At 44.9% G+C, this 27,505-nt stretch overlaps 1 protein-coding gene across 6 annotated transcripts in view; it reads right to left on the bottom strand.

Annotated features, from left to right (window-relative positions):
* CASP10 (caspase 10) overlaps positions 1-25,901 on the bottom strand; it is a gene marked incomplete at its 3' end in the record, with an annotated part of 44,682 nt that extends 18,781 nt beyond the window's left edge. For 2 of the 6 annotated variants that reach the window (XR_014028298.1, XR_014028299.1), the window contains exons 1-4: positions 3,832-4,544; positions 987-1,330; positions 644-743; positions 27-162 (exon numbers count right to left, since the gene is read on the bottom strand). Coding sequence is in view for 4 of the 6 variants with exons in the window: in XM_081342262.1 (XP_081198388.1) it covers positions 27-162; positions 644-743; positions 987-1,300 (550 nt within the window). The other 4 variants (XM_081342262.1, XM_081342261.1, XM_081342263.1 and 1 more) reach the window with 4 other exon arrangements.
* Positions 25,902-27,505: the final 1,604 nt, after the last annotated feature.

Genomic DNA, 27,505 nt, shown 5'->3' with positions numbered 1-27,505 from the left:
AAGCGGTATTTTTCAAAATTAGACACCTTTTGTTTGTTTGTATATCTCTATTTTCTTCAGGAGATGAGGTGCTGTTCTCCGGCAGATATATTCAATAACAGTCAGGTCAGACTCCTGTAGAAGGTCTTTCTTCTGCAGGGAAGTCAGAAGCTCCAAAGCCGACTGGGAAAGAAAAATCAATGTAGCAGTCACAACTTAAACGTGCTTTCCATTCTACCCCGAGTAACAAAGCCATTCTGTGTCTCCGATCAAGTTTCTGTCAGCAACCTAAGAGCAACCTCTGATGTTTCTTCAACCGAACTGAAAATCTCCTAAACTGCGCAGACCTAAGTCAGTCTCTAGGATTGGGCAAAGACAGCTTTGATGGACGTGTAAAGCGCATTTCAGAAAACTTCTACCTTCTATGTTTTTCTCAAAATGTCTGTATGTTAAAGCCTACCTCAGGACCAGGACTAAGAACAGTCCTTTTTGCTCTTGACAACACAACTATAGCACTCTTTTCTTAGGGAAGTGGATTTGATATTAAAACTCATTTAACTTTTTAGGATTTCTTTTATAACTCCGGCTTTATTTAGATTTTTGGCAAGCATGTTTTAATATGTTTGACATTTCTTGCTTCTTGACTTGTCTTTGGTTTACTCACCATAACGGGTTGCTTCTTTGGGAGGTAGGCCGTCAGAAGAAAGGCAGCATCCTTCACGTTATCCTTTGTGAGCTCTTCTGTTATTTCATACAGCAACTGTCTGGGTGACAAGTCTAAACATGTAAGCTATTTTTTTATATAAGATTATAGTAAGATATTCATAGCACTTTGCCTACTCAGTTTAAGATCTGAAATTTTGGACAAGGAACTTTGATGGCAAATATTTAGATATAGGGTCTAAATAAATAAATAAATGATTAAAATGCTTCGTACACATTCAGAAGGGAACTAATGTACCAATCAAAAAAATTTTTGTGTAAGTTTTATCGTTTGGAAAACTCACCGATAACCAGATACCTTTCCTCTCTTAGGGAGTTCTTCCTGAACAATCTCTTTAGTAAAACCAAGTTTCTGGAGTAGAGAGGGACACTTAATAATGTAGAGAAGCTCTGCTATGAGAAAAGTATCATCCTTATTAATTAAGTCCTCGTTGATGAGAAATTGGAAAATATCCTGGGCTGATTTCACTGTTTCCAGCTTCTTTAACGGGATAAAATCAGAACAGAGAAATTTCAGGCCTTCTACATCTTCCTTCCCTAAGTTTTCATCAATCGATAGTAGCTGCTGGCGAAATACCACATTGTCGTCGTCAGCCATGAAGAAATATTTTCTGAGGAGCTAAAATCTCTAAAACAGGAGGAAAAAAAAGTAATGTTCAGCATTTAGAAGTAAGGTAGTGGAAAAAGAAAAAGTCTCCCTGGAAGATAAACACTTATAAATTCTCTCCTAACCAACCAAAAGCGAACACTTTTGCACAAAACAATTACTGGTAACAGCAGCAGTTATAGGAAATAATATCAATCTAAATTAAATTTAAATAATTCAGCAAAATATCACAGATAAGGAGAACTGCTTTTGTAATGTCTAGAACATTTTTTAGTTTTTGCCATGCACACTTTTACACACTAAAGAAATCAAATATATCAACTGTTCCATGATCAGACCTTTCCTTCTATTACACTGAAACATGACACTGGCATCTATTTGGTTAAAAGGTTATTTTCAAAGGTAACCAACACTATACTAAAATCCTGACATAATTCATCTAGAGCCTTGGTGGAGCAGTGGGCTAATGCCTCCTTAAGTAACACTAGCTGTTTGCAATTATTGCAGGTTCGCATCCCACCAGGCTCAAGGTTGACTCAGCCTTCCATCCTTCCGAGGTAGGTAAAATGAGGACCCAGATTGTTGGGGGCAATTAAGCTGACTTTGTAATAATGCCGCTGGGGGGGGGGGCGAAAGCCCTAATAATAAGCAGGCATATACATAGAATGAAGGCTACTGCTAAGCACATTTGATTTGTGCTTTAGATTGTAAGCCGCCCCGAGTCTTCGGAGAAGGGCGGGATATAAATGGGATTAAAATAAAAATAAAATAAAATAAATCTATTTGTTAAAATAGCTAAACATTAAGCAGCATGGTGGATAGGAACGCCAATCCATATTAAGGCAAGAAATCAGATAAAAGAAGGCGCAATTAAAAAATTTCCCATAAAACACCATGAAATGCACCCATTCTAAGGAATAGGACTCCCGCTTCTTGATCACCACTTGTTGTTTTAGGCAGTTCCATCTATTTATTCCATACTTAGTTTGATTTTAATCCGATTAGAAATTATCAAATTTAAGATTAAAATACTTTCAAGGCTCCCTCAAAAAATGAATAAAAGTACAAATATTCAAATACTAAATTTCTATATAAAAGTAGTCTTTAATAAGAACAGTATTAAAAATGTAATCATAAGTCTCAGTAAAATACTTAGTCAAAGTCTTATTTGACCGCCAGTTTGGTGCAGTCTTAAAAGCTCTGGATTGAAGGCCAGGAGACCATGAGTTCTAATTCTGCCTAACGCACAAAGCAGGCTGGGTGACTTTAGGGCAAGCAGTCTCAATGTTAGGAAGAAGGCAAGAACAAATCACTTTTGAAAAACATTGCCAGAAAAACCTGCATAAGCTGGATCCAATAATTGCAGGGAGAGGCGTAAGAACAAATTAAAATAATCAATTCCAATTGACCAAGAATAACACCATAAGAAAAAACCCAAGAAATTCAATGTTTCGTCCTGTGTCTTGTGGACACCTGATCCACTCCAGAGCTCAGTGTTTCCCCAACCACTGCTTAATAAATCCCCCCCAACTTGATTATGCAGCTATGTTGTTCAGGTGTGCCCTGGCAGCCATACAGTTATTTTTTAAGTAATCTAGTCCAAGGTATTTCAGATTTAAAAGTGAAAATCACAGCTCTCCATGGGGGCTGAAAATGTACCACCAACCAATAGAACTGCTTTAATATAGTTGTCAATCATCAGTCAGTCTAAATCTAGCAAGTAAGTAATTTCATTATTACTTTAGTAAGTAATTTCAGTAGGTGCAAGGTGAAGATATATGTCAGTGGTGGCAAACCTTTTTGAGACCAAGTGCCCAAACTGCAACCCAAAACCCACTTATGCATCACGGTGCCGGTGGCATGGCCACCGAGTGGGCAATGCTCTAGCAACCCAATCTGGGCATCGGAGGCCTGCAAAATCAGCCATGTGGGTGGGAGTGAAATCACTCTTCAGCCCTAGAAGCGTTTTGCAGGCCTCCGATGCCCGGATCGGGCTGCTGGAGCATCGTAAAATGCTCAGCTGGGGGGCGTGAAATTGCTCCGGAGGCTTACCTGGACTCATGCTGCAGCTGCCTCCACCATCCAGCCCAGATCCTCCCAGCTCTTGAAGCTGCTCCATGACTCTAAGTGCAGAGAGAAAGAGAGCAAGAGCGCAGGAGCATGTGGAGAGGGGGTGGGACAGCCTGGCCCCACCTCCCTCTTGGGTGATGGTGCGCATGCCCACAGGGATGGTCCTGCGTGCCACCTGTGGCATGCATGCCATAGGTTCGCCACCCCTGATATAGATACTCTCCTACAGCTTCACCTTGTACCTACCAAAATTGCTAATTTAAAAGATAAATACCTCCAGAGTATATCACACTTCAGAGCAGTACAGGTAGTCCAGGACATAGGAGCCTAATAGAGCCTGCCTATTAGACTGGTAATCATCAAATGAATCAAGACTCAATATTACAACATTTTAAAATCAAACTCATTAACTGAACCAAATGGGTTATTAAATGAACAAAGATTTGACTTACTATTTCCTCAATGGCTGCCTGAACTGATTTTCCCGCTGCTATTGCAGGCTGTTTCCGGCTGCCAAACACGTTTCCGGTTTCAGTAACCACAATTGTAAACTGCCTCCCAAGCAGGCAGCATTTGTTGCTAGGCAGTTCAAGCTTCTTCAGAGGAGGGAGAACTGTATAATTGCAGCTGCCACTAAAGTACATTAGCTTAAGCGTCTCCAGAGGTTTACAGAAATCTCCAATTGCTTTTAAAAAACAAAAACACACACACTTGCTGGCTATTAGCTTAAGCATCTCCAGCCAGGTATGGGGATGGAGTTTACAAAACTTTTGGCTTGCAATAGTAACTGAGATGGGATGGACCTTGAGGTCATCTAGTGAGTCTAACCCACTCTTCTCACAAGAGAGTGTAGTACTGTACTGTATTTCTGATAAATGCCTATCCAGTCTTTTCTTTAAAGCCTCCAGTGAGGGAACACCTTTAATTTAAAACCTTTTTTTAAAACAACAACAACAACCACACTTCCCCTGATCAGCACAAGCCTCTCCAGGCAGAATCTCTGAGGGGTCTGTGCTAGGAAGAGGAGGCAACAACAGCCACATGCTATAAGTTTCAGGCAAACGCAAACAAACAATCTTGCAAAGTACTGTACTTACAAACACAATAAAAAGCAGAGCAGTTCCCAAAGTGATTACAAACAATACAGTACAGTACTTTAGAGTAACAAAAAAGAATATTTTAAAATACTTACAGAAGTTAATTTTAGCTCTCTACAGTACTGTAGTCCTCAAGCCCAGCAAGCAGAAGATCTTCCATGCAGCTCCAGGAAAACAAAAACAAAGGGTCCCGCAGTCCTGCTGGCTGCAAAAATCACCGGATCTTGTTTGGCCGTGTGACCAGGCAAACACACACACACACACACAAACAACACCAAAAAACAACAACAACCCCACCCCTTCTGGCTTCTCCTAGGCCTGAACCAGAAACCAGCTCCCAAAAATCAGCCCCAGCCCCTCTTCCTCCAACCAGAAAATAGGCAGAGGCCAACTTTTAGAAATGCAAATTCAATAGTCCTTTCAGAAAGATTGGAGCCAGGAAGCTAGAAGCTGAAGAGATTAGAACAGGGGTTCCCAACCAGGGGTGCGAGACAATATTCCAGGGGGTGCGAAAACTTGGGTTTTCAAAATTATAGTGAATATGCATCATTTGTTGCCATTATTTTGAACTTTTGTAAGGGGTGCGAGAATATATCAGAAGCGTTCTAGGGGTGCGGGGTATAGAAAAGGTTGGGAACCCCTGGATTGGAAAGACCCCACCTGTAGTGTATGCGACCAAAAGCATACACAGGATGTCAGCACAGCAGGGGACTGGACAGCTCCAGGCTATAACCGTTTTTGGCGGGAAAGCCTGCTTGCGAACAAAAGCCTGACAGCCCGAGGCATGATCAGCTCTGGCGGGAAGCCAGGGGTTAAATCTATTGGTCACCTGCACTGGCGGGAAGCCCAGGTTTGAATCCAGTGGATGGCATTCACCTGGGCAGGTATAAAGAGACGCCAGGTAACCCCTTTTCCCCAGCCTTGTTCCTGACCCCAATAAAGAAGTTAATACCCAGTTGAGTGTCCGTCTCTGTGTGCGACCACGCGACTTAACACTGGCAACGAAGGTGGGATCCTGCCCTGGACATCGCTAGCCGCGGACGAGACCCCATCGGCAGCACCAAATCAGGACGCAGGACGACTGTGGGTTGCGGGATCGGAAGCTGCGGCAGAAGATGTTCGCAAAACAGAAGCTAACCCTGAGGGACGTTCAAGAGGAGTTCCTAGCCTGGGACGTGGCCAAGGAGTCCAACGCAAGGGAAAGCGGAGCCATCCACCAGATGAGCGGCTGCAGCGGAGCAGAAGAGCCAGCATCCGAAGTGGACGCCATCAACCAAACCCCTCGTCCCTTTACCACCACCCGAGGCAACTTGAGGGAGCCAAGACCGGCCGCGGAAGACCAGAAGTACCAGGAATGCAAGTGCGGGGCAAACAACCCCCAGTCTACCCAACCCTCTGGTTACAGTGCGAACCGGCCCTGGTCTACCCAGCATTGTGGCTGCAACCCCCGGTCTACCCAGCACGGCGGCTGCGGACAACCCCGGTCTACCCAGTGTTCCGGCTGCAGCACAAACAGCTCCCGATCTACCCGCTGCGCAAGTTGCGGAGGACAACACCCCCGGTCTACCTGCTGTTTCAAAATGGCAGTGTTGGGCGTGTGGAAAGACCGGGCACATCGCGTCGGTCTGCAGGAGCAAGCAACGGGACAACCTGCACGAAGTGGAAGCGGAGTTCCAGTCCGCCACAGGTACCGGGGAGAGGTTGCAGCGACAGACAGTCAGCCACATGGAGGGACGGGTGGCTGTTTGTTCAACAGGGTCCCCTCAGACACTCACTCCAAAAATAAAATTAAGGGTGAAACTACAAGGGATCCCCTGCACGATGGAACTGGACTCGGGGTCAGACGTGTCGATCATCTCCGCCAGAACGTTTAACGAGATTTGCGAGCGGAGCGGCCAGTGGGTTCCCTTGAGGTCATCCAGACTGACCCTCTCTGACTTTCAAAATATGCCGATAAACGTTCGGGGGGAGGCGTCACTGATGGTACAGTACAGGGGGTTCTCGGGCAAATTAAGTGTATTGGTCGTGGAAGGGCAACGAACCAGCCTCGTGGGGTTAGGGTGGTTCAAAGCGCTGGGCATTGGAATCACCGGGATTCACCAGACACGGAGCCGCCATTCACTTGAATCTGTCTGCAAAGATTTTGCAGATGTGTTTGATGAGCAGTTAGGGAGGTACACAGGCCCCCCAATTTCGTTTAAATTAAACCCCCAGGTCCAGCCCATCAGAATGAACGCTAGAAGAGTCCCGTTTGCGTTAAAGCACAAAATAGAGCGGGAACTGGACAAGCTGGTAGACCAGGGGGTGTTAACTCCAGTCGATGGTGCGGAATGGGAGACCCCCATCGTGACGCCCCTCAAGGCAAATGGCGAGGTCCGTATTTGCGCCGACTATAAGGGGACAATGAACCGAGCCCTGAGCATACATTCCTATCTGGTCCCCGCCGTTAGCAGCATCCTCGCGTCCCTGCAAGGCGGGTCGGTGTTTGCCAAGCTGGATCTTGCCCAAGCTTATCAGCAACTACCGGTCGACCCGGAGACTGCTAAAGCGCAAACGATAGTCACACACAAGGGGGCGTTCCGGGTAGACTGGCTGCAGTTCGGGGTAAGCGTAGCTCCTGGGATTTTTCAAGAGGTTATGGAGAAGACTCTCAAGGGGATACCTGGGGTTTGCCCATACTTCGATGATGTCCTAATTGCAGGCAGCTCCGAGGACGTTTTGGCAGACCGTCTGAAAGCTGTGTTAGAAAGGTTTAGGGCTGCAGGACTGAAACTCAAGAGGGACAAGTGCAAGATTGGGGTGACTGAAACAGAGTTCCTAGGGTTCAGGATTGATGCTCAAGGCATCCACCCATCAGCATCAAAGGTCAGGGCAATCAAAGAAGCCCCAATTCCACAGAATAAATCAGAGTTGCAGGCATTCCTGGGCCTGCTTAACTTTTATCACACCTTCCTGCCACACAAAGCAACTATAGCGGAGCCTTTACACAGGCTGCTTGACAAGCAATCACCCTGGGTCTGGTCTACCACACACACGAACGCATTCAACGCACTGAAAACCCTGTTAGCAGGCAATGCTACAGTCACACACTTCAGGGAAAACAAGCCAATCTGTATTGCGTGTGATTCATCCCCTTACAGGATTGGGGCAGTCCTCAGCCATGTAGAAGAGGATGGGACTCAAGCCCCCATCGCATACTACTCCAGGACATTGTCAGCTGCAGACAGGAATTACGCACAGATTGATAAGGAGGCACTGGCAGTGGTCGCAGGAGTAAAGAAGTTCCATGATTACCTGTATGGTAGGGACTTCCTAATATACACGGACCATAAGCCACTGTTAGGATTGTTCACAACTGAAAAACAGACACCACAAATTCTGTCACCCAGGATGTTACATTGGTCCATTTTTCTGTCGGCATATGCATGCAAGTTGGTACATAGGCCAGGCAAAGAGATGGGGGCATGCAGATGGCCTCAGCAGACTGCCCCTAAGGGACACTGAGCCAGACCCCGCGCCTGCTGCCCAAATACTGGCAATACAGGAGCTGCCTGAATGCCCTCTCAATGCTAAGGACGTGGCCACAGAGACCCCCAAGGACAAAATCCTGAGCAGGGTGCCAGTGGGTGAGCAGTGGGTGGCAGGACAAATCACCAGGGCAAGAGTTCATTGCATACTTTTCCAGAAGGCATGAACTATCAACACACAAAGGGTGTCTGTTGTGAGGAAGCAGAGTCATTATACCCAAAGGGCTAAGGGAAAGAGCCCTTCAGTCACTGCACGAGGGGCACCCAGGGGTGGTAAGGATGAAGGCTCTGGCAAGGAAATACCTGTGGTGGCCGGGGTTGGACAAGGAAATAGAAGGGTTAGTTGCAGGGTGCTACACGTGCCAGAGGTCACGGCCCGAACAACCACATGCACCAGTACACAAGTGGGAGGAAACACACACCCCATGGTCCAGGGTGCACATAGACTATGTGGGGCCTTTCCAAGGACACACATTCCTAGTAGTGGTAGATAGCCATTCTAGATGGCTGGAGGTGGTCCCCATAGGCAATATGACCTCAGCAGGAACCATTCAGGCATTAAGGGGGCTGTTTGCAACCCATGGTCTTCCAGATGTAATTGTGTCAGATAACGGAACACAATTTACTTCATCGGATTTTCAGGTGTTCCTGAGGACCTTGGGGATTAGACATGCCACCTCAGCCCCCTTCCATCCGGCCAGTAATGGGTTGGCGGAAAGATTCATGCGCACAACCAAGGATGCCCTCAAGCGCATTGTTCAGGGGGAATGGAAGCAACGGCTGGCCACCTTCCTTCTTCACCAACACTCAACACCCTGCTCCTCAACTGGGAAAAGCCCAGCTGAACTCAGATGGGGCAGACGTCTGATAACGACACTGGACAGGCTTCACCCCGACAGAGTAGCAGCAGACGTCGGACCCCCAAACATCAGGAAAGTTTTTAGCACTGGGGATTCCATCTGGACGAGAAAATATAGCTCAGGCCACCCATGGGTGCCAGGGGAAATAATAGCCCAAACAGGGCCCCTGTCCTACAAGGTAAGGGTGGAGGGGGGACTCCTGTGGAAGAGGCACCTAGACCAGCTAAGGAAAAGGGCTCCTGAAAGGATTTTTGAGGACACACTGGGATCCGATGAGGAGGAGGAGGAAGCATCAACACAAGCACCCAGCAGTGCTACCAGAGGGTCACAAGGGCAATCCTACGCCAGGCAGGAAACCAGCAGTAGAAACAGGGAAACTCCAAACCCCAACGAAGGAAGGGCTCAACAATACTATCAAAGCGGCCAACTAAACCCCAGCATTACACAAGCCCCTGGAACAACACACACAACAATCCACCACCTCCACAGCAACCAGGGGGAACAGGTGACAGCACACCACCACCAGCTGGAACAGTCCTAAGACAGTCAAGCAGGGCCCACAAGGCTCCAAGCTATCTCTTGGACTATGTGCGTTCCTAAGGGGGGAGGAAGTGGAAATGTCAAAGAAACTAATTGAAGGTAACAAATTGTACATAGTTAATAAGTTGTATATAGTTGGAGAGAGGGGATAACCCCTCACTATGGGGGAAGGGGTGTAGTGTATGCGACTAAAAGCATACACAGGATGTCAGCACAGCAGGGGGCTGGACAGCTCCAGGCTATAACTGTTTTTGGCGGGAAAGCCTGCTTGCGAACAAAAGCCTGACAGCCCGAGGCATGATCAGCTCTGGCGGGAAGCCAGGGGTTAAATCTATTGGTCACCTGCACTGGCGGGAAGCCCAGGTTTGAATCCAGTGGATGGCATTCACCTGGGCAGGTATAAAGAGACGCCAGGTAACCCCTTTTCCCCAGCCTTGTTCCTGACCCCAATAAAGAAGTTAATACCCAGTTGAGTGTCCGTCTCTGTGTGCGACCACACGACTTAACACCACCCAAACTCAAAGGACAGGAAACATAATATGATTAACCCGCCACTACCAAAAGGGCACAAGTACGTGACACAGGAAACACAAAACCTCAAACAGGAAACAACCTCAAGAGCCCCAGAAGGTATAAAAAACCCAGCCACATGTGGTCAGCTGCCCCAGAGCCTCATGTTCAATAAACTCCAACCTTTTTTCTAAAACAGTCGCCATTTTGTTATTCCCGGCAAAAATCTGATGAAGATTTTTCTTTCAACAATCATTCACAAGGAGTGCAGCTTCACTTAAGATCAGTTGTAAACCTCCATTCACAACAAACAGCTGCTCTCTACCTTTTTTTTTTTGGTTAAATTTCTATTTTTCCCCCCACCCTGATCCATTCTCAAATTTCCTGCAGGTCCTGATACAAGAGGGATATAAGAATAAGAACTGAATCACATCACACTTTAATCCAAATTCTAAATGGCACTGCTTCAGGTGGGGGAGAGGGGATAATAATAGGACATGTTCTGGAACACAGTAAATTACAAGCTAAGTATCATCTAAGATTAGTCCTTCAGGAGGATTTTACACCACTGTATTTCCAAAGGTCTATCCCACCTTATCTCCCGAGAGAAGGAGAAAGAAAGGGAGAGAAATAGAGGGAGAGAGAGAAAGGGAGAGGGAAAGAGAAGGAGAGAAAGAAAGAAAGAAAGGGAGAGAGAGACAAGGAGAAAGGAAGAGGGAGGGAAATAGAGGGAGAGAGAGAAAGGGAGAAATAGAGGGAAAGAAAAATAGGGAGAGAAAGGGAGAGAGCGAAGGAGAAAGAAAGGGAGGGAAATGGAGATAGAAAGAGAGAGAAAGAGAGGGAAAGAGAAAAATAGGGAGAGAGAGAAAAAGAGGGACAGAGAGGAGAGAGAAAGAAAGAGGGAGGGGGAGAGAGGGAGAGAAAGAGAAGGGGAGAGAGAGAAATTAAATTAGTAACATGATTGTTAAGTGAATCTGGTTTCCCCACTAACTTTGCTTGTCAGAAGGTTGCAAAAGGGGATCACATGACCCTGGAACAATGTGACCATCATAAATATGAATCGATTGCCAAGCATCCGAATGTAAATCACATGAACCTGAGGATGCTGCAACGGTCGTAAGTGTGAAAAATGGTCATAAGTCACTTTTTTCAGTGCCGTCGTAACTGAACAGTCACTGGGCGACTGGTGGTACTCGGACATTGCCTTGTCCTAAAAGTGGTGCAATGGATGAAAAGGTTGAAAAGCCCTGTTTGGTTCAGAATATTTTTTTTCTTGTTTTCCTGCTCTAAAAACTGGGTGTGTCTTATGGTCAGGTGCGTCTTATGGTCCGAAAAATAGGGTAGTTCTTGCCTTGCTCAGCAGTGCAGGTTGATCCCTTTGCATCGTCCCACCCTTCCTTTCCTCACACAGCCTGTTACTTGACCACAAAGAGCTGCTGCCCAGCACATTAGATTACAATAAATTACTGGTTGACCTCTACCTTCTGGAGTGTTCAGTTTCTAATTTTATGGCCTGTATCAATCAGATTATTGAATGGTGTCTGAAATGCAGCCATCTAACACAGAAATCCAAGCCACATGGAGTGGAGCCTTAAGAGCCAGACTAGAGTTTACAGATGCTCATTTTTCATAAACTAAATCCTTGGCCAGGAGGCAGAATCATGCATCTCCTTCCTTGTGATCAGAGTTACTGATAAAACACACTATGCAAATACACAGATCTGGGTCAGTAAAGAATCCATATAGATAGTCTGACAGTATTTCTTATTTCTTTGAATCCACAGGTGTTATGTATTCACATATTAATAATGTTGTATATATGTTAAACAGGGCTGAGGTAAAAGCCGCGGCAGCTTTTGACAGCTGTCAAAAGCTGCCGGACAGAACTACGCAGGCGCCAACCGACTGACAGCTCTCGGCTGTCAAAATCACCTGGTAACAGCACGCGCTACCGATGACAGCTCCGAGCTGTCAAAACCAGCCGACTCCGATTGGCGGAAGCAAACGGCGCGGGAACCCGGCTCAGCCCTGATTGGTTAACCTATTGACAGCTGCCAGTATAAATAGGAGCCATGTTCTTCTGTTGTTTTGCCTGGTTCGTAAATAAAGTTAAGTTGCTCAACTTGCTGTCTCGCCTGCTTCTTCGCTAAAGCACTGGCGACGAAGGTGGGATGCCTGCTTGCATAGCTGAAGTCACCGCCTAAGGGGAAAAGAGATTTTTCCCTTTAGCCTGAGCTAGTCACTTGCTGAAGTCACTCGGGAGCCTAACTCCCATACAACGCAAGCAGCTGCACCCACGACTAGACAGACAGCATGACGAACCACGGCCACATTCGAGAGTTCAACACCCGCCACCCAGAATGCTGGGAATCTCATCTGGGCCAGGTAGAAGGATACCTGGTGGTAAAGAAGATTACGGACGACCGGGCGAGGGCAGCCGCCCTCCTCTGGCTCAGCGGGCCCGCTGTCTACGATGCCGCTGTGGGACTCTTCAGTCCAGAACCAATCGCCACAATCTCCTACGCTGATCTCACCGAGGGGCTGAGTAAACACTTCATGCCCACCAAGTCAGAGCTCTTCTGGAGGGTAAATTTCGCCCGAAGAGTACAGCTCCCTGACGAGCCCGCCAATGACTTTATAACCCAGGTCAGACACGCCGCACGGCGATGTCGGTTCCCGGACTTAGAGGACCGAATCCGGGACCAAATCGTCATAGGGCTTAAAGATGAGCGGCTGAGGAGGAAGCTGATCGCCAAGCCCGAACTGACACTGGCTGAAGTGGCGAGGGAAGTCATTGCCTACGAGGATAGCCACGGTGACAACCAACGTTCCCCTGACAGCGGGCCCAGCGGGTCCGTGCACCAGGAGGACGGTGGTTTCAGCGGTCCAGAAGATGATGACGTCTCCATGGACATCGATGCTGTACAGCGGCGGTTCGAAAAGCTCAGGCTGCAACGCAACAACAGAGGGGGCCCTGCCAACAACCAGAGGGGCGCTAACTACCAGCCAAACAGGGCTAAATGTGCCAGCTGCGGCGGAAGCCACCCGAGAGCAGCGTGCCGGTTCCGCAGTGCCAAGTGCCATGGATGCGGAAAGACAGGTCACCTCAAAGCCATGTGCCGCAGCCGGAGCCGAGAAAATCTGCATGAACTGGAGGTGACGTCCGCAGGTATGAACCAACACATACCCAGGGTCAGGCACAATTCCAAACCCCTAGTGCTAAACGTGAAGGGAAGGGCGAGGGAACACACAGTCCACAGCACCCTTAAGCCCAAAGTCAAGGTGGACGTACTGATTCATGGAATTCCCTGTGAGATGGAAGTGGACTCTGGGTCCTCCGTCTCACTCATTTCTTGGCAAACTTACAGGGACATTTGTAACCGCAGTAGAAAACGGCCCGCCCTTCGCCCCACCAAACTCCGCCTAGCGGATTTTCAAAAAACGCCCATTAAACTCCGGGGAAAGGCTTCCGTCCCAGCGGAGTTCAAACAATTTAAAGGACCCCTCACTATACTAGTGATCCAGGAAAACAGGACCAGCCTGCTAGGACTGGACTGGTTTGAGGCGCTAGGGATAGCGTTGACAGGCGTCAACGCCATTCAGCTGTGAAACTTAGAATCCGTCTGCCTTCAATTTGCGGACGTCTTTGACAGCTCGCTAGGAAAATACACAGGGCCGCCTGTATCATTAAAACTAAACCCAAATGTAATGCCTGTCAGAATCAAGGCAAGAAGAGTTCCCTTCGCCTTAAGAGAAAAAATAGAAACTGAACTAGACCGATTAACTAACTTAGGAGTCCTAGAACCAGTAGAAGGGGCAGAGTGGGAGACACCCATAGTGACCCCAATTAAGCCAAATGGCCAAATAAGATTATGTGCTGATTATAAAGCGACACTAAACCGCGCATTAAATGCCCATGCCTACCCGGTCCCGGCTGTCAAAGACATCCTCGCGGCCATTAAGTCAGGCGCCATTTTTGCTAAGTTAGACTTGGCGCAGGCGTATTTACAGCTGCCTGTCACCCCTGACACCGCATTAGCTCAGACAATCGTCACCCACAAAGGAGCATTTAAAATTAACCGCCTTCAATTCGGCATCTCTGCAGCCCCAGGGATCTTCCAAGAAATCATGGAAAAAACACTTAAAGGGATCCCTGGGGTCTGTCCATATTTCGACGACATCCTAATTGCAGGGAAATCAGAAAACGACTTAGCTGACAAATTAACAAAGGTGCTCCTTAGATTCAGGGAGGCTGGCCTTAAATTAAAACGAGACAAATGCTCCATTGGGGTGCCCTCAACAGAGTTTTTAGGATTTAAAATTGACGCAAAGGGAATTCACCCCACTGAAACAAAAATTAAAGCCATTAAAACAGCACCAACCCCTAAAAATAAACAGGAACTACAAGCCTTCCTAGGGTTAGTTAATTTTTATCATACCTTCCTGCCTCATAAAGCCTCCATCGCTGAACCCCTCCACAGGCTATTAGATAAAGGCAAACCCTGGAACTGGTCACCTCAGCACGATAAAAGTTTTAATCTACTAAAAAAATTACTGACTAGCAATGCTACGGTGGCACTGTTCAACGAACAGTTACCCCTATGTCTGGCTTGCGATGCCTCTCCCTACGGCATTGGAGCAGTCCTAAGCCACCTAACTAAGGAAGGTACGCAAACCCCTGTAGCGTTCTATTCCAGAACACTGTCAAAACCTGAGCGAAATTACGCTCAAATTGATAAAGAGGCTTTAGCTATAGTTGCTAGCGTAAAAAAGTTTCATGACTACCTATATGGCCGTCCATTTACCATTTTTACGGACCATAAGCCCCTATTAGGAATCTTTACAGTAAACAAACTAACGCCCCAAATATTATCTCCCCGCATCCTGAGATGGTCTACCTTTTTGTCAGCCTATTCATTCACCTTAGAATATAAACCAGGGAAAAATATGGGCCATGCTGACGGGCTTAGCAGACTGCCCCAACCAATCATCGACCCAGACCCAGCACCAGCTGGAAAGATACTGGCTATCTCAGAACTCCCTGAATGCCCTTTATCTGTTAAGGACATTTCTGCAGCCACTGCTGCAGACAAAACACTAGGCAGAGTTTTAGGCTATGTCACGGCTGGCTGGCAATCCACACCGCCAGACCCAGAATTCCAACCTTATATTTTGAAACAAAAAGAATTATCCACCCATCAGGGATGTTTATTATGGGGCAGCAGGGTAATCATACCTGAGAAGCACAGACTAAAGGTTTTAGAAAGCCTCCATGAAGGTCACCCAGGAACCGTCAAAATGAAGGCTCTGGCCAGAAGCTACGTCTGGTGGCCAGGATTAGACAAACAGATAGAAGCGCATGTAGCCGGCTGCTATCCCTGTCAACTTGTCAGAGCAGCCCAGCCCCAGGCTCTCATACACAGATGGGAAACTACAAAAACACCCTGGTCACGTATCCACATAGACTATGCAGGTCCATTCCAGGGACAAACATTCTTAATAGTCGTGGATAGCTATTCGAGATGGCTCGAGGTGGCCCCAGTGACAAGCTCAACTTCGGCAGCCACAATACAGGTTTTAAGGGGGTTGTTTGCCACACATGGGCTTCCGGATGTAATAGTCTCCGATAACGGCCCCCAATTTACTTCCTACGAATTCCAGAGTTTCACAACGGCGAACTCTATTAGGCACACCACCACGGCTCCGTTTCACCCATCCACCAACGGCTTGGCAGAGGTGATGGTGAAGTCAACTAAAGAGGCACTGCGGAAAATCATCACCGGCAACTGGCACCGCAGACTTGCTCAATTCCTTTTGGCACAACACACCACCCCCTGCACAACTACAGGGAAGTCTCCAGCAGAACTCCGCTGGGGCAAGAGACTAACTACTAGATTGGACCGTTTACATCCCGACAGATCCCCTCCAAACCCAGAACTTCCCCTACAGTACAGAACTCTCAGCAGAGGGCAAGCTGTCTGGGCAAGGAACTATGGAGGGGGCAACAAATGGACACAGGGGGTTGTCATTGAACAAACAGGTCCCCTATCATACGTCATAGACACAGGGCACAATTCCCACATCCACAGACACATCGACCAACTTCGGCGTCGCAGCCCACAAAATACAGGGGAAAGGGGGAACGACGAAATGCAGGCAGAAGCCCCGCCGCAAACATTATCACACCAAACCCCCCCCCCCGATCAAATTGCACCACAACAAGACCCCACACAAAACGACTCTGAAACGACGGAGCCATGCCCCATGCCCCCCGAGCCAGATCCCGATACGCCTGGGGAAAAGGAACGACCAGCTAAGACAACCCCCGGCGCTCCGAAAGAATAAAAAGACCCCCCGCCTACTTGGAAGACTTCGAATGGGGAAACCCAAAAAAGAAACAGTTGGGGAAACATCAACTCAATCAGAGGGAGGGGTAAGGGGTGTTATGTATTCACATATTAATAATGTTGTATATATGTTAAACAGGGCTGAGGTAAAAGCCGCGGCAGCTTTTGACAGCTGTCAAAAGCTGCCGGACAGAACTACGCAGGCGCCAACCGACTGACAGCTCTCGGCTGTCAAAATCACCTGGTAACAGCACGCGCTACCGATGACAGCTCCGAGCTGTCAAAACCAGCCGACTCCGATTGGCGGAAGCAAACGGCGCGGGAACCCGGCTCAGCCCTGATTGGTTAACCTATTGACAGCTGCCAGTATAAATAGGAGCCATGTTCTTCTGTTGTTTTGCCTGGTTCGTAAATAAAGTTAAGTTGCTCAACTTGCTGTCTCGCCTGCTTCTTCGCTAAAGCAACAACTAATCTTTGAATTGGACAGCATATCACATACCTGTGTCTGTTATTATTACAGAGTTATAAAATAGACTGCTGTCACTAAATAATTATATGAGATTCTAGATCTATCAGCCCAGTTCATCGCAGGTCTGAACTCCCATGCAGTGAAAAGGAGAGGGGTTGCAACTTCTGTTTGTAGTTATCCACGTTTCTGCACACTGAGATAATCGGCCATCGTACAAATACAGAGCCTATCATGCTTTTATATTTATATATGGAACAAAATGTATGTTAAGAATTGAATATATAATTGTTTAATTATATAAATAAATATATAAATAAAATTATATAAATAAATAACAAGATGAGAGTTCCGGCACCTTTTTTTTAGAAAAAAAGCCCTGGACAGAATGATTGTAAAGGACAAGCCAACGCACTCCTGAGAAACGACAGTTATATGTTAAACTTTCAGGGAACATAAAAAGATTGGCAGTACAAAGATGAAGTGAGGACAGCTAAGGCTCAAAATGAACTAAGGCTTGCAACAAAAGTCAAAAATAACAAAAAAAGCTTCTTTCAACATGTAAAAAACAAGAAAAAGTTAAGGAAATGATTGGTTCATTAGTGGGAGAAAGTGGCAAGAAGGTGACAAGCAACAGGGAGAAAGCAAAACTACTCAACTCCTTTTTTGCATCCACATTTTACACAAAGGGAAAAAAACTGTCCAACCTATCAAAAACAGTACTGTAAAAAACAGATTAGAAACACAAGTTAAAATAGGCAAGAAAATGGTAAGTGAGCACATTTCCACCCCAGACAAATTCAAATCACCAGGACCACCCCAAGGTTCTGAAGGAACTGGCAGATGTGATCTCAGAACCACTGAACTATATATCTTTCAAACATCCTGGAGCACTGGGGAACTACCAGAGGACTGGAAAAGAGCTGTAGTTGTTCCCATCTTCAAAAAAGGAGAAAAAAAAGGTTCCAGGAAACTACAGACCTATCAGCCTGACCTCAATACCTGAGAAGATCTTGAAAAAGATAATCAAGCAACAAATCAGCGAACACCTATAGGCAAACCAAGTAATTACCAAAAGCCAAAAAGGGTTTGTCAAAAACAGATCATGCCAGACAAATTTTATTGTATTCTTTGATCAGGTGACAAAATTAGTGGACCAGAGGAATCCTGTGGATTTAATTTACTTGTACTTCAGTAAGGCATTTAATAGACCACAACCTACTACTTGATAAGATAGAAAAATGTGGGTTGGATAGCATCACCATCAGATGGATTCGTAGCTGGCTGACTGGCCGTACTCAGCGTGTGGTCCTCAATGGAACTGAATCTACATGGAGGGAAGTGTGTAGTGGGGTGCCCCAGGGCTCTGTTCTGGGCCCAGTGCTCTTCAACTTCATCAATTATTTGGATGAGGGGATATATGGGGAATTCATCAAATTTGCAGACACCAAGCTGGCAGGAATAGCCAACACTCCAGAAGGAACCTTGGTGGAGCAGTAGGCTAATGCCTCCTTAAGTAACACCAGCTGCCTGCAATTAGTGCAGGTTCGCATCCCACCAGGCTCAAGGTTGACTCAACCTTCCATCCTTCCGAGGTAGGTAAAATGAGGACCCAGATTGTTGAGGGCAATAAGCTGACTTTGTAATAATGCCACTGGGGGGGGGCAGCGAAAGCCCTAATAAGCAGGGATATACATAGAATGAAGGCTATTGCTAAGCACATTGGTTTGTGCTTAAAATTGTAGGCCGCCCTGAGCGGGATATAAATGGGATTAAAAAAAAATAAGATAGGTTTAAGATACAGAAGGATTTTGACAGACTTAAACATTGGGCACTATCTAACAAAATGAAATTCAAAATAAGGTTCTACATTTAGGCAAGAAAAACCAAATGCGCAGGTATAGTATAGGTCAGGGCTTTTGAACCTTTTCCCCCAATGTACCACTTTTAGGATATGGCAACACCTGAGGACCACCAGTTGCCTAGCGAGGTCTCAAAAACTTGATGACCAAAAAAAGGAAAAAAGTGATGACATACAGGTAGTCCTCGACAGTTTGCTTAATGATTGTTTGAAGTTACAATGGCATTGAAAAAAGTGCCCCCCAAGCCACAGCTGAGCAAGACACCTGCCTGCCTGGCAGCACTCTTCCTCCTGTCTGAGGTTTTCATTGTCATGAGCATTTCTGTTGAGGATTGGCAGCAGGGGTGGGGTGGGGGGTGTTTGGTTTTTATTCCCCCCATCTGCTGGGTGGTTCCAGCAGGTTTTGGTCACTTAAACACGACCCTGTGACACTGTGACCGTCATACATATGAATCAGTTGCCAAGCATCTGAATGTAAATCACGAGACTCTGGGGATGCTGCAACATTCCAGCTGATGTTGTGCATATCTTAGAAACAGAAACCAATGGAAATAAACTAATATAGAGGGGTATGTTTTTCAAAAGAAACAATGCTCTTCAATTTAGCTCACCTGTATTTTGACAACATCTGAGGGTGCTTGGCCAAACTGGCTTCCATGGCTGCTCTTCCAGTCCCCAGGAACTTCCTTAACAAATAAAATCTTTTCAGCCTGTATAATACCGTATTTTCCGGCGTATAAGACGACCCCCGACTTTTAAGATGATTTTCAAGGTTTTTCGTCTTGTACGCCGGAAAATACTTACATGCCAGTTGCCAAGTGTCCGACACAAGCCCGATTCAGCCCCGTCTGATGCAGATGGTGCAAAGCCTCCCTTTTGAAGCCCAAAGGGGCTTTTCCTTCCACCCACCCATTTGAGAGCACATTTGCAGACGGAGCAGCCGCGTGTCTGGAGCCAAGCCCCGCCCAGGAGGCAGTCAGCCAGGTGGGCTCGGAAGACGCGCTGGAGAGCCGGGCTTGGGGCGGCCATGCCAAGGCCGGCTGGCGAGGGCCGCTGCGTGGTCTGCGGGCGAGAGGGGCGCCAGGCCCGCCAGAAGTCCCCAGAAGTTCCTGGAACGGGCTGGCAGGCACGCTCTTCCCCGGCCCGCCGGAAGTCCCCGGAAGTTCCCCAAACTTGGAACGGCCTGGCAGCGGGCGGGCGCTCCCTCCCCAGGGGGGATGCAGGGGAGAATGTAGTTTCCTCCCCTCATTTTTGGAGGTTTTCTTGCTTTAGGGATCTTTCCCAGGGACTTAGTTGCAAAATAAAGGAGAGAAGATCAAATACTCTCACCAATTCCAAGCACATTGTTCACCATTGTTCTGGCTAGTACTCTTGGACTTTGGCTGCAAGTAGCTTGGGCTACACCCTGGCATGCGGCTACCTTTCTCCTGTCAAATCAGAGGGCTTCCCCCGAATCGAAACAGAACAACCGCCGACGTTCTGTGATCAATAGGGTGCCCTTCTTCCTTTGCCGCCTCTCCGGGGCAACTTCAGATCCATTTAGGGACCCCTGGCAGGACGAAAACAGCCATGGGATGTGGAGCTTCGCAAGCCCATGACCATGCAAAAACCGGAAGTCTGGAAAATACATGTTTGTATACAAACAGGCTATCTGAGCAATCTTTGGGCATTTCCACAGAGAACTGGAAGTGTCACCTGAAGTTCTGGGGAACCAACATTGTGAACATTACTGAAAAGGATGGGCTGACTTAGTTCTTATACAGCAGCTTCCTCTGTTCCTAACTTCATTGCAACCTTCATATATATGAGTCAATTGCCAAGTGTCTGAATTTTGATCAGGTGACCATGAAGATACTACAATGATTGTCAGTATGAAAAATGCTCATAACTCACTTTTTCAGTGCTGTTGTAATTTCAAATGGTATGCCTCTAGCAGTCACACAGATACTTCTTACACAGAAACACTACAGAAGACCAAATACATACATTCCCCTCCTTCCTTCTAGCAGAAACCGGGACAGAGAATCTATCAGACTGGAGATAGTGTTCTGAGGAGCTCAGAAGGCAAAAGAGGGCAATCAGGAAGACAGGAAGGAAGGAAAGAAGGAAGGAAGGAAGGAAGGAAGGAAGGAAGGAAGGAAGGAAGGAAGGAAGGAAGGAAGGGAGTCAAGATAAGTCCTTATATGAGTTTAAAAAATCACCAAACAGCCACTCGCCAAGAGCTTCTCAACAGAATGCCCACTAGTAATTTCTACCTGCTGATCATTTATTTACAACATCATCTTCTATGCCTTTTCTTATCAAATGTAAGGTCAACTACTTGGGGGTAAAGGAAGTGAGAGAAGATGGTCTCTAACCTTGGTATTTTCAAAATATAAATTTCTAGCCATTTCAATTATTCAAACTACTCCACATTCATTACATCATTTTGCTTCAGCCCACTCTTGTAACTAAAATCCACTACTTAGCCCAAAATTTGCACTGCTAAGCAAGTCAGTTGTTTGCCCAATTTTATGAGCTTTCTTGCCAACAATCCCTGAGGTTAAGCTAGAAACATGCTTGTTAAATGAATCTGGCTTTCACATTGTCCTTGCTTGTCACAACAGGTCATGGCACACACCATGCCAGGCACAGCAACCATCATAAATACATGCCAGTTGCCAGATCAGGATTTTACAAATTTAGAATAGCAACGTCATGGTTTCGATAGATGAAACCAATTAAAATAACTTCAAGGCAAAAATTTCTTCCTTAAAAAACATTTTATTCAGGAAACAAAGTATCAGCACTTACATAGTTGAACCCAAGACTAAAGTTCCCTCCCCCTTGCTACAAAGTAACAAGTTGCCATTCCCATCCCAAAAAGGCTGTCATAAATCACATTCACCAATTATTCTAAAACACAGGCTCTCCTCCCAACTTTTCAACCCGCCAAAACTTTTTCTAACATTGACCTTGATTTTCACACAGTTGCAATTGTTATGGCTAACTGAAATAGCTGAACCATTATTTCCCTCCTCTCTTCTCTATCTGAAAATACTAAACAACAGTAAAAAGCATAATGAAAGCAAAAGGTAAAATGGCTACGGTTTCTCAGTTGTCAGAGTGATGACAAGCAACTTAAATCACTGACATAACTAGACAATTGTTTTAGACAAATTCTTAATGATCTCTGAATAAAATGTTGTGAGGAATTCTCCTGTTCCGGCTCTTCCAGCCGCAGCGCAGAGGAGAACAAATAGAACATGAAGAGAGGTTTAATCACGGAGATTAAAGTTGAATGACAATTCAGCACAAATCCCTGGCTAGCTAGGCAGAATGGTCCTCAAGCATGAGTTCTTATACCTTTTCATGGTTTCCAAAATTGTCATTTCTGATTGGTGAGTTTAAATTTGTCTTTTCTGATTTGTTGGTCGGTGTCTATTGTTGGGTTAATTTATTTCTCAATTGCCTAAGTTGTTAACATTTGCTGCAGGAGGGATCCCAAGTGTTAATTATTTTATTGTTCTGTACCTTTTGGTGTTTCTATTTTAATTCTATCAATCCTGATTGCTGTTAATGTTAATGTTAATGTTCTGCATTCCCTGTAGCCATGTGTGTTAAGTGTTTGTTTATTTAGCCTCAGGCTGCCGCTGAGTCAGACTAGTTTGTATTGGGTTCTTCCTGTATTTGCCAAGATATTTTTTCTTTGAGGTGAGGAGGGGGGTGTCCTGCTTTTATCAAAAAAGGACACATACCTCATTAAATATTACCTCTGTAAGATTCCACAGTACTTCATCAATCAAGCAATCATTTATTTTTATTCCACTTTTATTGTTTTTACAAATAACTGAAGGCAGCAATACTCTTTCCTCCTTCCATTTTTATTTTTTTATTTTATTTTATTTATTTTAATTCCATTTATATCCCGCCCTTCTCCGAAGACTCAGGGCGGCTTACAAGCTTAGCAGTAGCCTTCATTCTATGTATATGCCTGCTTATTAGGGCTTTCACACACACCCCAAGCGGCATTATTACAAAGTCAGCTTATTGCCCCCAACAATCTGGGTCCTCATTTTACCTACCTCGGAAGGATGGAAGGCTGAGTCAACCTTGAGCCTGGTGGGACTCGAACCTGCACTAATTGCAGGCAGCTGGTGTTACTTAAGGAGGCATTAGCCCACTGCTCCACCAAGGCTTTTGCCATAACCACCACCTGTGAGGTGGGTTGGCCGAGAGTAACTGGCCCAAAGTCACCCAGCTGGCTTTCATGCCTGAGGCAGGACGAAAAATCCCATGAGTAACATTTCTAAATGCCATAATCAATAATAAACTGACTTACGTACATAGTACTATTTGAGCTTGGAAAAGAGGAAGAAGCCTCATTTTTATAGGAAAAGATTCATAATCAAGATCTGAAAGAAATCAACAAAGATACCAAGATTGCAATTCTATGCTTCCAAGCATGGAAACAAATCCACCAACTTTAGAGTAAAAGTGCATAGGATTACACTGCCAGAATTTAAACATCACAACGTCTGCAATCTGATACTGAAAATAGTAAAATATATTCAACAATCACCAAAAGGATATTATTCCAATAAATATTAAGACTGATTTAAACATACCCAGAGACTAAGGTTGCTTTTTTATAATCCATAATCACTGTTTATCTTTGTTCAGATTTAGTTTTCAAGACTGAAATGAATCCCTGTGAAGTCAAGAATATACATAAAAGAGAGAAAACATAAAACTAGGCGTCTACCCCTTGCAGCCACATAGGAAATTCCAGTTTGCACTGAGGAGGGACTGAAGGGACTGAAGCCTTGACAGTACAGGAATTCCAAGCAAACCAGATAGGGCAGTTATATCCTTTCATAATTTTTGCAAATCAATGATTAGCTACAAAATCTGCATTCTTTTAAATAACAATAAATTTCTAATAATGAGTACTCTAGAAAGATTCAGAAAGTATGCATGCTGTGTGGAATCATGTGTAAAGCAGCCAACTGGAAGGAAGATAAGAGTGCAGGGGGTTGAGAAAGAAACATGTAAAGCAAGGATTGAAAATTGTGGTCTCCATATTGTACAGTTAATTGTGCGCATGTTTTATCTTTTCATTGGGATTTAGTGAAAATAAAAAATAAGTTTACTATTTCAGCAGCTACAAGCTGAACCAGAAATATGACATAAAGTACAATCGGTGACTAATTTCAAATCCCGTACATGCCATATCCTATTTTGTCCCAAATAGGTCAACATTATGCAGTCACTGAGCATAATTATACTGTATCTCTCTCAGTATTTTCAGTTTCCTTTCTAAAAAAAATATGACTAAACTTTTATAAACTGGGGAATTTCCAGAGTTTCAGCTGACAGCTGCAGTGTGCAGGAAGGACTCAGTTCTGTAGCATAAGGCTATTTTTTAGTTCGGGATCCAGAAAACACAAGGGGTCTCCATTTTTACAATATTTTACAATTCTTCTTAATACATTCCATTTAAATTCAACTTAAAATATATACTTTTAGAACCTAGCTGTGGTTGTTTCCCTTTTAAAGTAAGGTGGTTCTGGAAGAAGATTGACTTTCCATCTCTTGCAAGGTACATCCGTAAATAAAAAGTGATGTATTTCCTGCATTAACTCTGTAAATTAGGTATTCTCAAAGTGGGGGTGTGGGGGGGTCAAAGGATGGGAAGAGTTGCCAGGAGGCTACTTTCTGTGAGCAGGTTTACCAGTTTAACACAAAATCACAGAGGCCTTTTTATTTTTGTATGCCACCTTTCCTTTCAGAGGGAACAATCAAGGTTGGAGATTTCAAAAATTTAAGGAAAAACTGATCTTCACGAATTACAAATGGGAAGGATAGAGATTATTGGGGAGAGATCATCAAAAGCAGCCAATTTCAAGAGAAATTGACTTAAGGCAAAGAAATACCCGTTTACTTCCCCTCTGACTAGTGAAAGAAAGTGGCTGTCTTCAAAATGAAATTCAGATTTCAGAAGGATACAAAAATTAGCAGGTTCATCCTTCCATTAAAATGTGATTTTACACTTTTTCTTCAATTTCCAATTATTGCTTTTTCTTCAATTTCCAATGGTGGTTTTATTTTATAAAGCCCTGATAATGTGAGGTGTTCAGGCAATAAGTCTTGTCCGACTCTTTGTGACCCTATGGACATAGCATGCCAGGCCTCTTCTCCCCCAGTTACCCAAAGATTGCCCAAATTCATCTTCATTGCATTGATGACACTATCTAATCAGAGGGGGTGGGTACTGTAACAGAAATTCAGGTTATCATTTAAAAAGATTACGGTATTTGCAGAGTTTGAGAAATCTTCCATTCCTTGAATTTATCACTGAACATCACACTTTTTAAGAGGTTTTCTCAAGGAAATCCACAAATTCCAGTAAATAAAAAGAACTACTTCCTTTTTAAGAGTCACAAACAAATAATGGAACATAACAACGGCTAAAAGAGAAGGCTTCAGATGACATGTGTCAGGAAAGTCCAGGACTAGAGCTCCAAATTATTAGGCTAACAAGAACACCTTGTTATTAAAGTGAAAGTTATTATTTTAATCATAGTGGATAACTTAATGAAGGATGCCATCAGAAGCAGAAAAACGGAACAGAAACGGAGTTCTCATCTTGAGGTCAAACAAAACAAGTCACCGGGCCCTGCATTATTCTCTCTGCCTTCTGAAGACTAAGTCAGAATACACGCCTAGCATTCCCGCAACAAAAGCGCCCCGCGCGTTCGTCTAAACGCCTCTCCGCCACTACGGATTAACGCGGCCATAACTTTTGTTTAAGCGCGTGGAGAAAGAAGGCTGTCTTTTTTCCGCCGCTTCTCGCAAGCAAAGGCAATCTTAGGAACTTTACTCCATTAGTAAGCTCCCTGCCTTCAGCGGGGCCCGCTCGGCCAAGCGCGGACGGCCAGCCTGAACGCGACTCTCACGCGTGGCTCGCTCGGGATGGCCTTCTGATTGAATTCAGCGGCGCTTACTTCGCAGAAACCGGCACTGAATTGGGAAGGTCAAGCGCCCCTTTCCTTTGCAGACCCGGATGATTCGTAACACGGGTCTCCTGAAGCAGAGTCGGAACTAGCCCGGGTTTTTGTTGCACAGGCGCCTCGGGAGAACATGGCCGCCTCTTCGGCTTCTCTTCTCCGAAAACTATATAGCCAACGCCTCGGTCCACGGACGCCCCGTTCCCCAACTCGGCTTCTCAGCCGGCTCTACTCACAGCTCGAGCGCCCTCTTCGCCCCGCTCTGCGTCTCCTCAATACGGCAGGCGCCCTTTGGGAAACCAAGCGGCCTTTGAGTAACCAAACGTCACTTACTGAAGGTGACGTTAAGCTTGGGAGCCGCCCAGCTCCCAAATAACTCGGCGTGCATTCGAGGGACGAGAGAAAGACCAGCAAAACATTACTCTCTTTTTTTTTTTGGAACGGGAGGAGATATACTGAAATTATATTTGTAATTAAATTCGTGTTGATGTATGTTGCTGGTAGTTTATCTGAGTTCTATAACCAGAATACATGAATATGCTCCTTTTTACCTCTGATAGTTTTAGTACTTTCATTTTTGGAGGGGGGTGGATAAGACTAAGCGGAAGTTATCATTACAGCTCCCCTTGGCTGTGATGCCCTAAACTAAAGGAAAGCTTTTTCTTCACAAGATGTATCTTCTTGCTTGCGCGTTTCTATCATGCATCCATAGAAGTTAACAACCTACAGTACTCTGAACTTGTATCACAAACAAACTTAATTTAAAAAGACAAATATTTAAAAGGAACAAAAATAAAAGTCATAACTTAAACGTTCTCTGGTCATACTGGTAGAGATAGGTCCCATTTAATTCTGTGATTAATTTTTTATTCATTTGTAAGGTTTTACGCTTAGCCTCACAATTTTCCCAGTATTACTCAGGAATTTAAAAGAGCCAAAAGAAACTCCTGAGCCGAGGTTTCAGCAAGCAAACAACTTTTATTTTGATCAAAATAGAGTTGGGTGGCCATATCTCTCTTTGTGGCTGGTAGAGAGATGAAGGCAACAACCAAGAAAGATGTCTTCCACCTTTTATACCTTTCCAGAACAAAGAGATCCGGTCTTGGTACTAGGAACCAAAAAGTACAGAAAAATAATTCCTAGATGATGACTCATACACAACAACCCAGGCTCCACCATAACTCCTTTTCCCTCTCCCCTTACCATGGTCTTTTCATGTAAGCAATCCCCTGTACCTAAAGCATGAAACATTTGCTTTTATACAACTAATTTCCCAATATAAAGCACCTACAAAGCTGCTTGCACATAACAAAGATGATTACAAAGTGTCACTACTAATATCAATATTACTAACATCAACCTTAAGCATAATAAAATCCCTTCACATTTTAGGTATTTTGTTATAAAATATTTACATTTACATTACATTATAGACCACGGTACTTTTTACATTAAGCAGTCTTCTAACTTTCCTTTATGTAATAATGAGTACACATTTTCTCAGTTATAAAATTGGCATAAAATTCTGCCAATTCCATAAAATAACAGTTCCCCAACTTCTTTTTTTAAAACATTTTAATTTTTAGACTTTTATTAGGGAGAATAGTGACCAAATGTGACCTTATAGAATTATCCTGAAGTGAAAAAAAAGAGACAAGACACAAAAAACTGTATGAAACATGAATAAATGCAGTTAGAATATATTCCATAATGTAAGCAGATTTATACCTGGAATTATATAAAATACAGTAGTGTATCATGTAGTACCGTGGTGGCAGTACTATCAAGTTATTTTTCAAGAAAAAGATTATACACTTCCATTGTTATTTTTTGTGATAATTATTTCGGATGGCGTAGCTTTTGATGCATGGTAAACTGAAGAGGACAGAAAGGCCTGGAGGAACGTTGTCCGTGGGGTCACGATGGGTC

Source organism: Vipera berus, assembly GCF_964194415.1.
Source record: "Vipera berus genome assembly, chromosome: 1".
Lineage (NCBI taxonomy): Eukaryota > Metazoa > Chordata > Lepidosauria > Squamata > Viperidae > Vipera > Vipera berus.
Note: the sequence above shows the minus strand (reverse complement) of the source record. Positions and strands in the feature narration are given on the sequence as shown.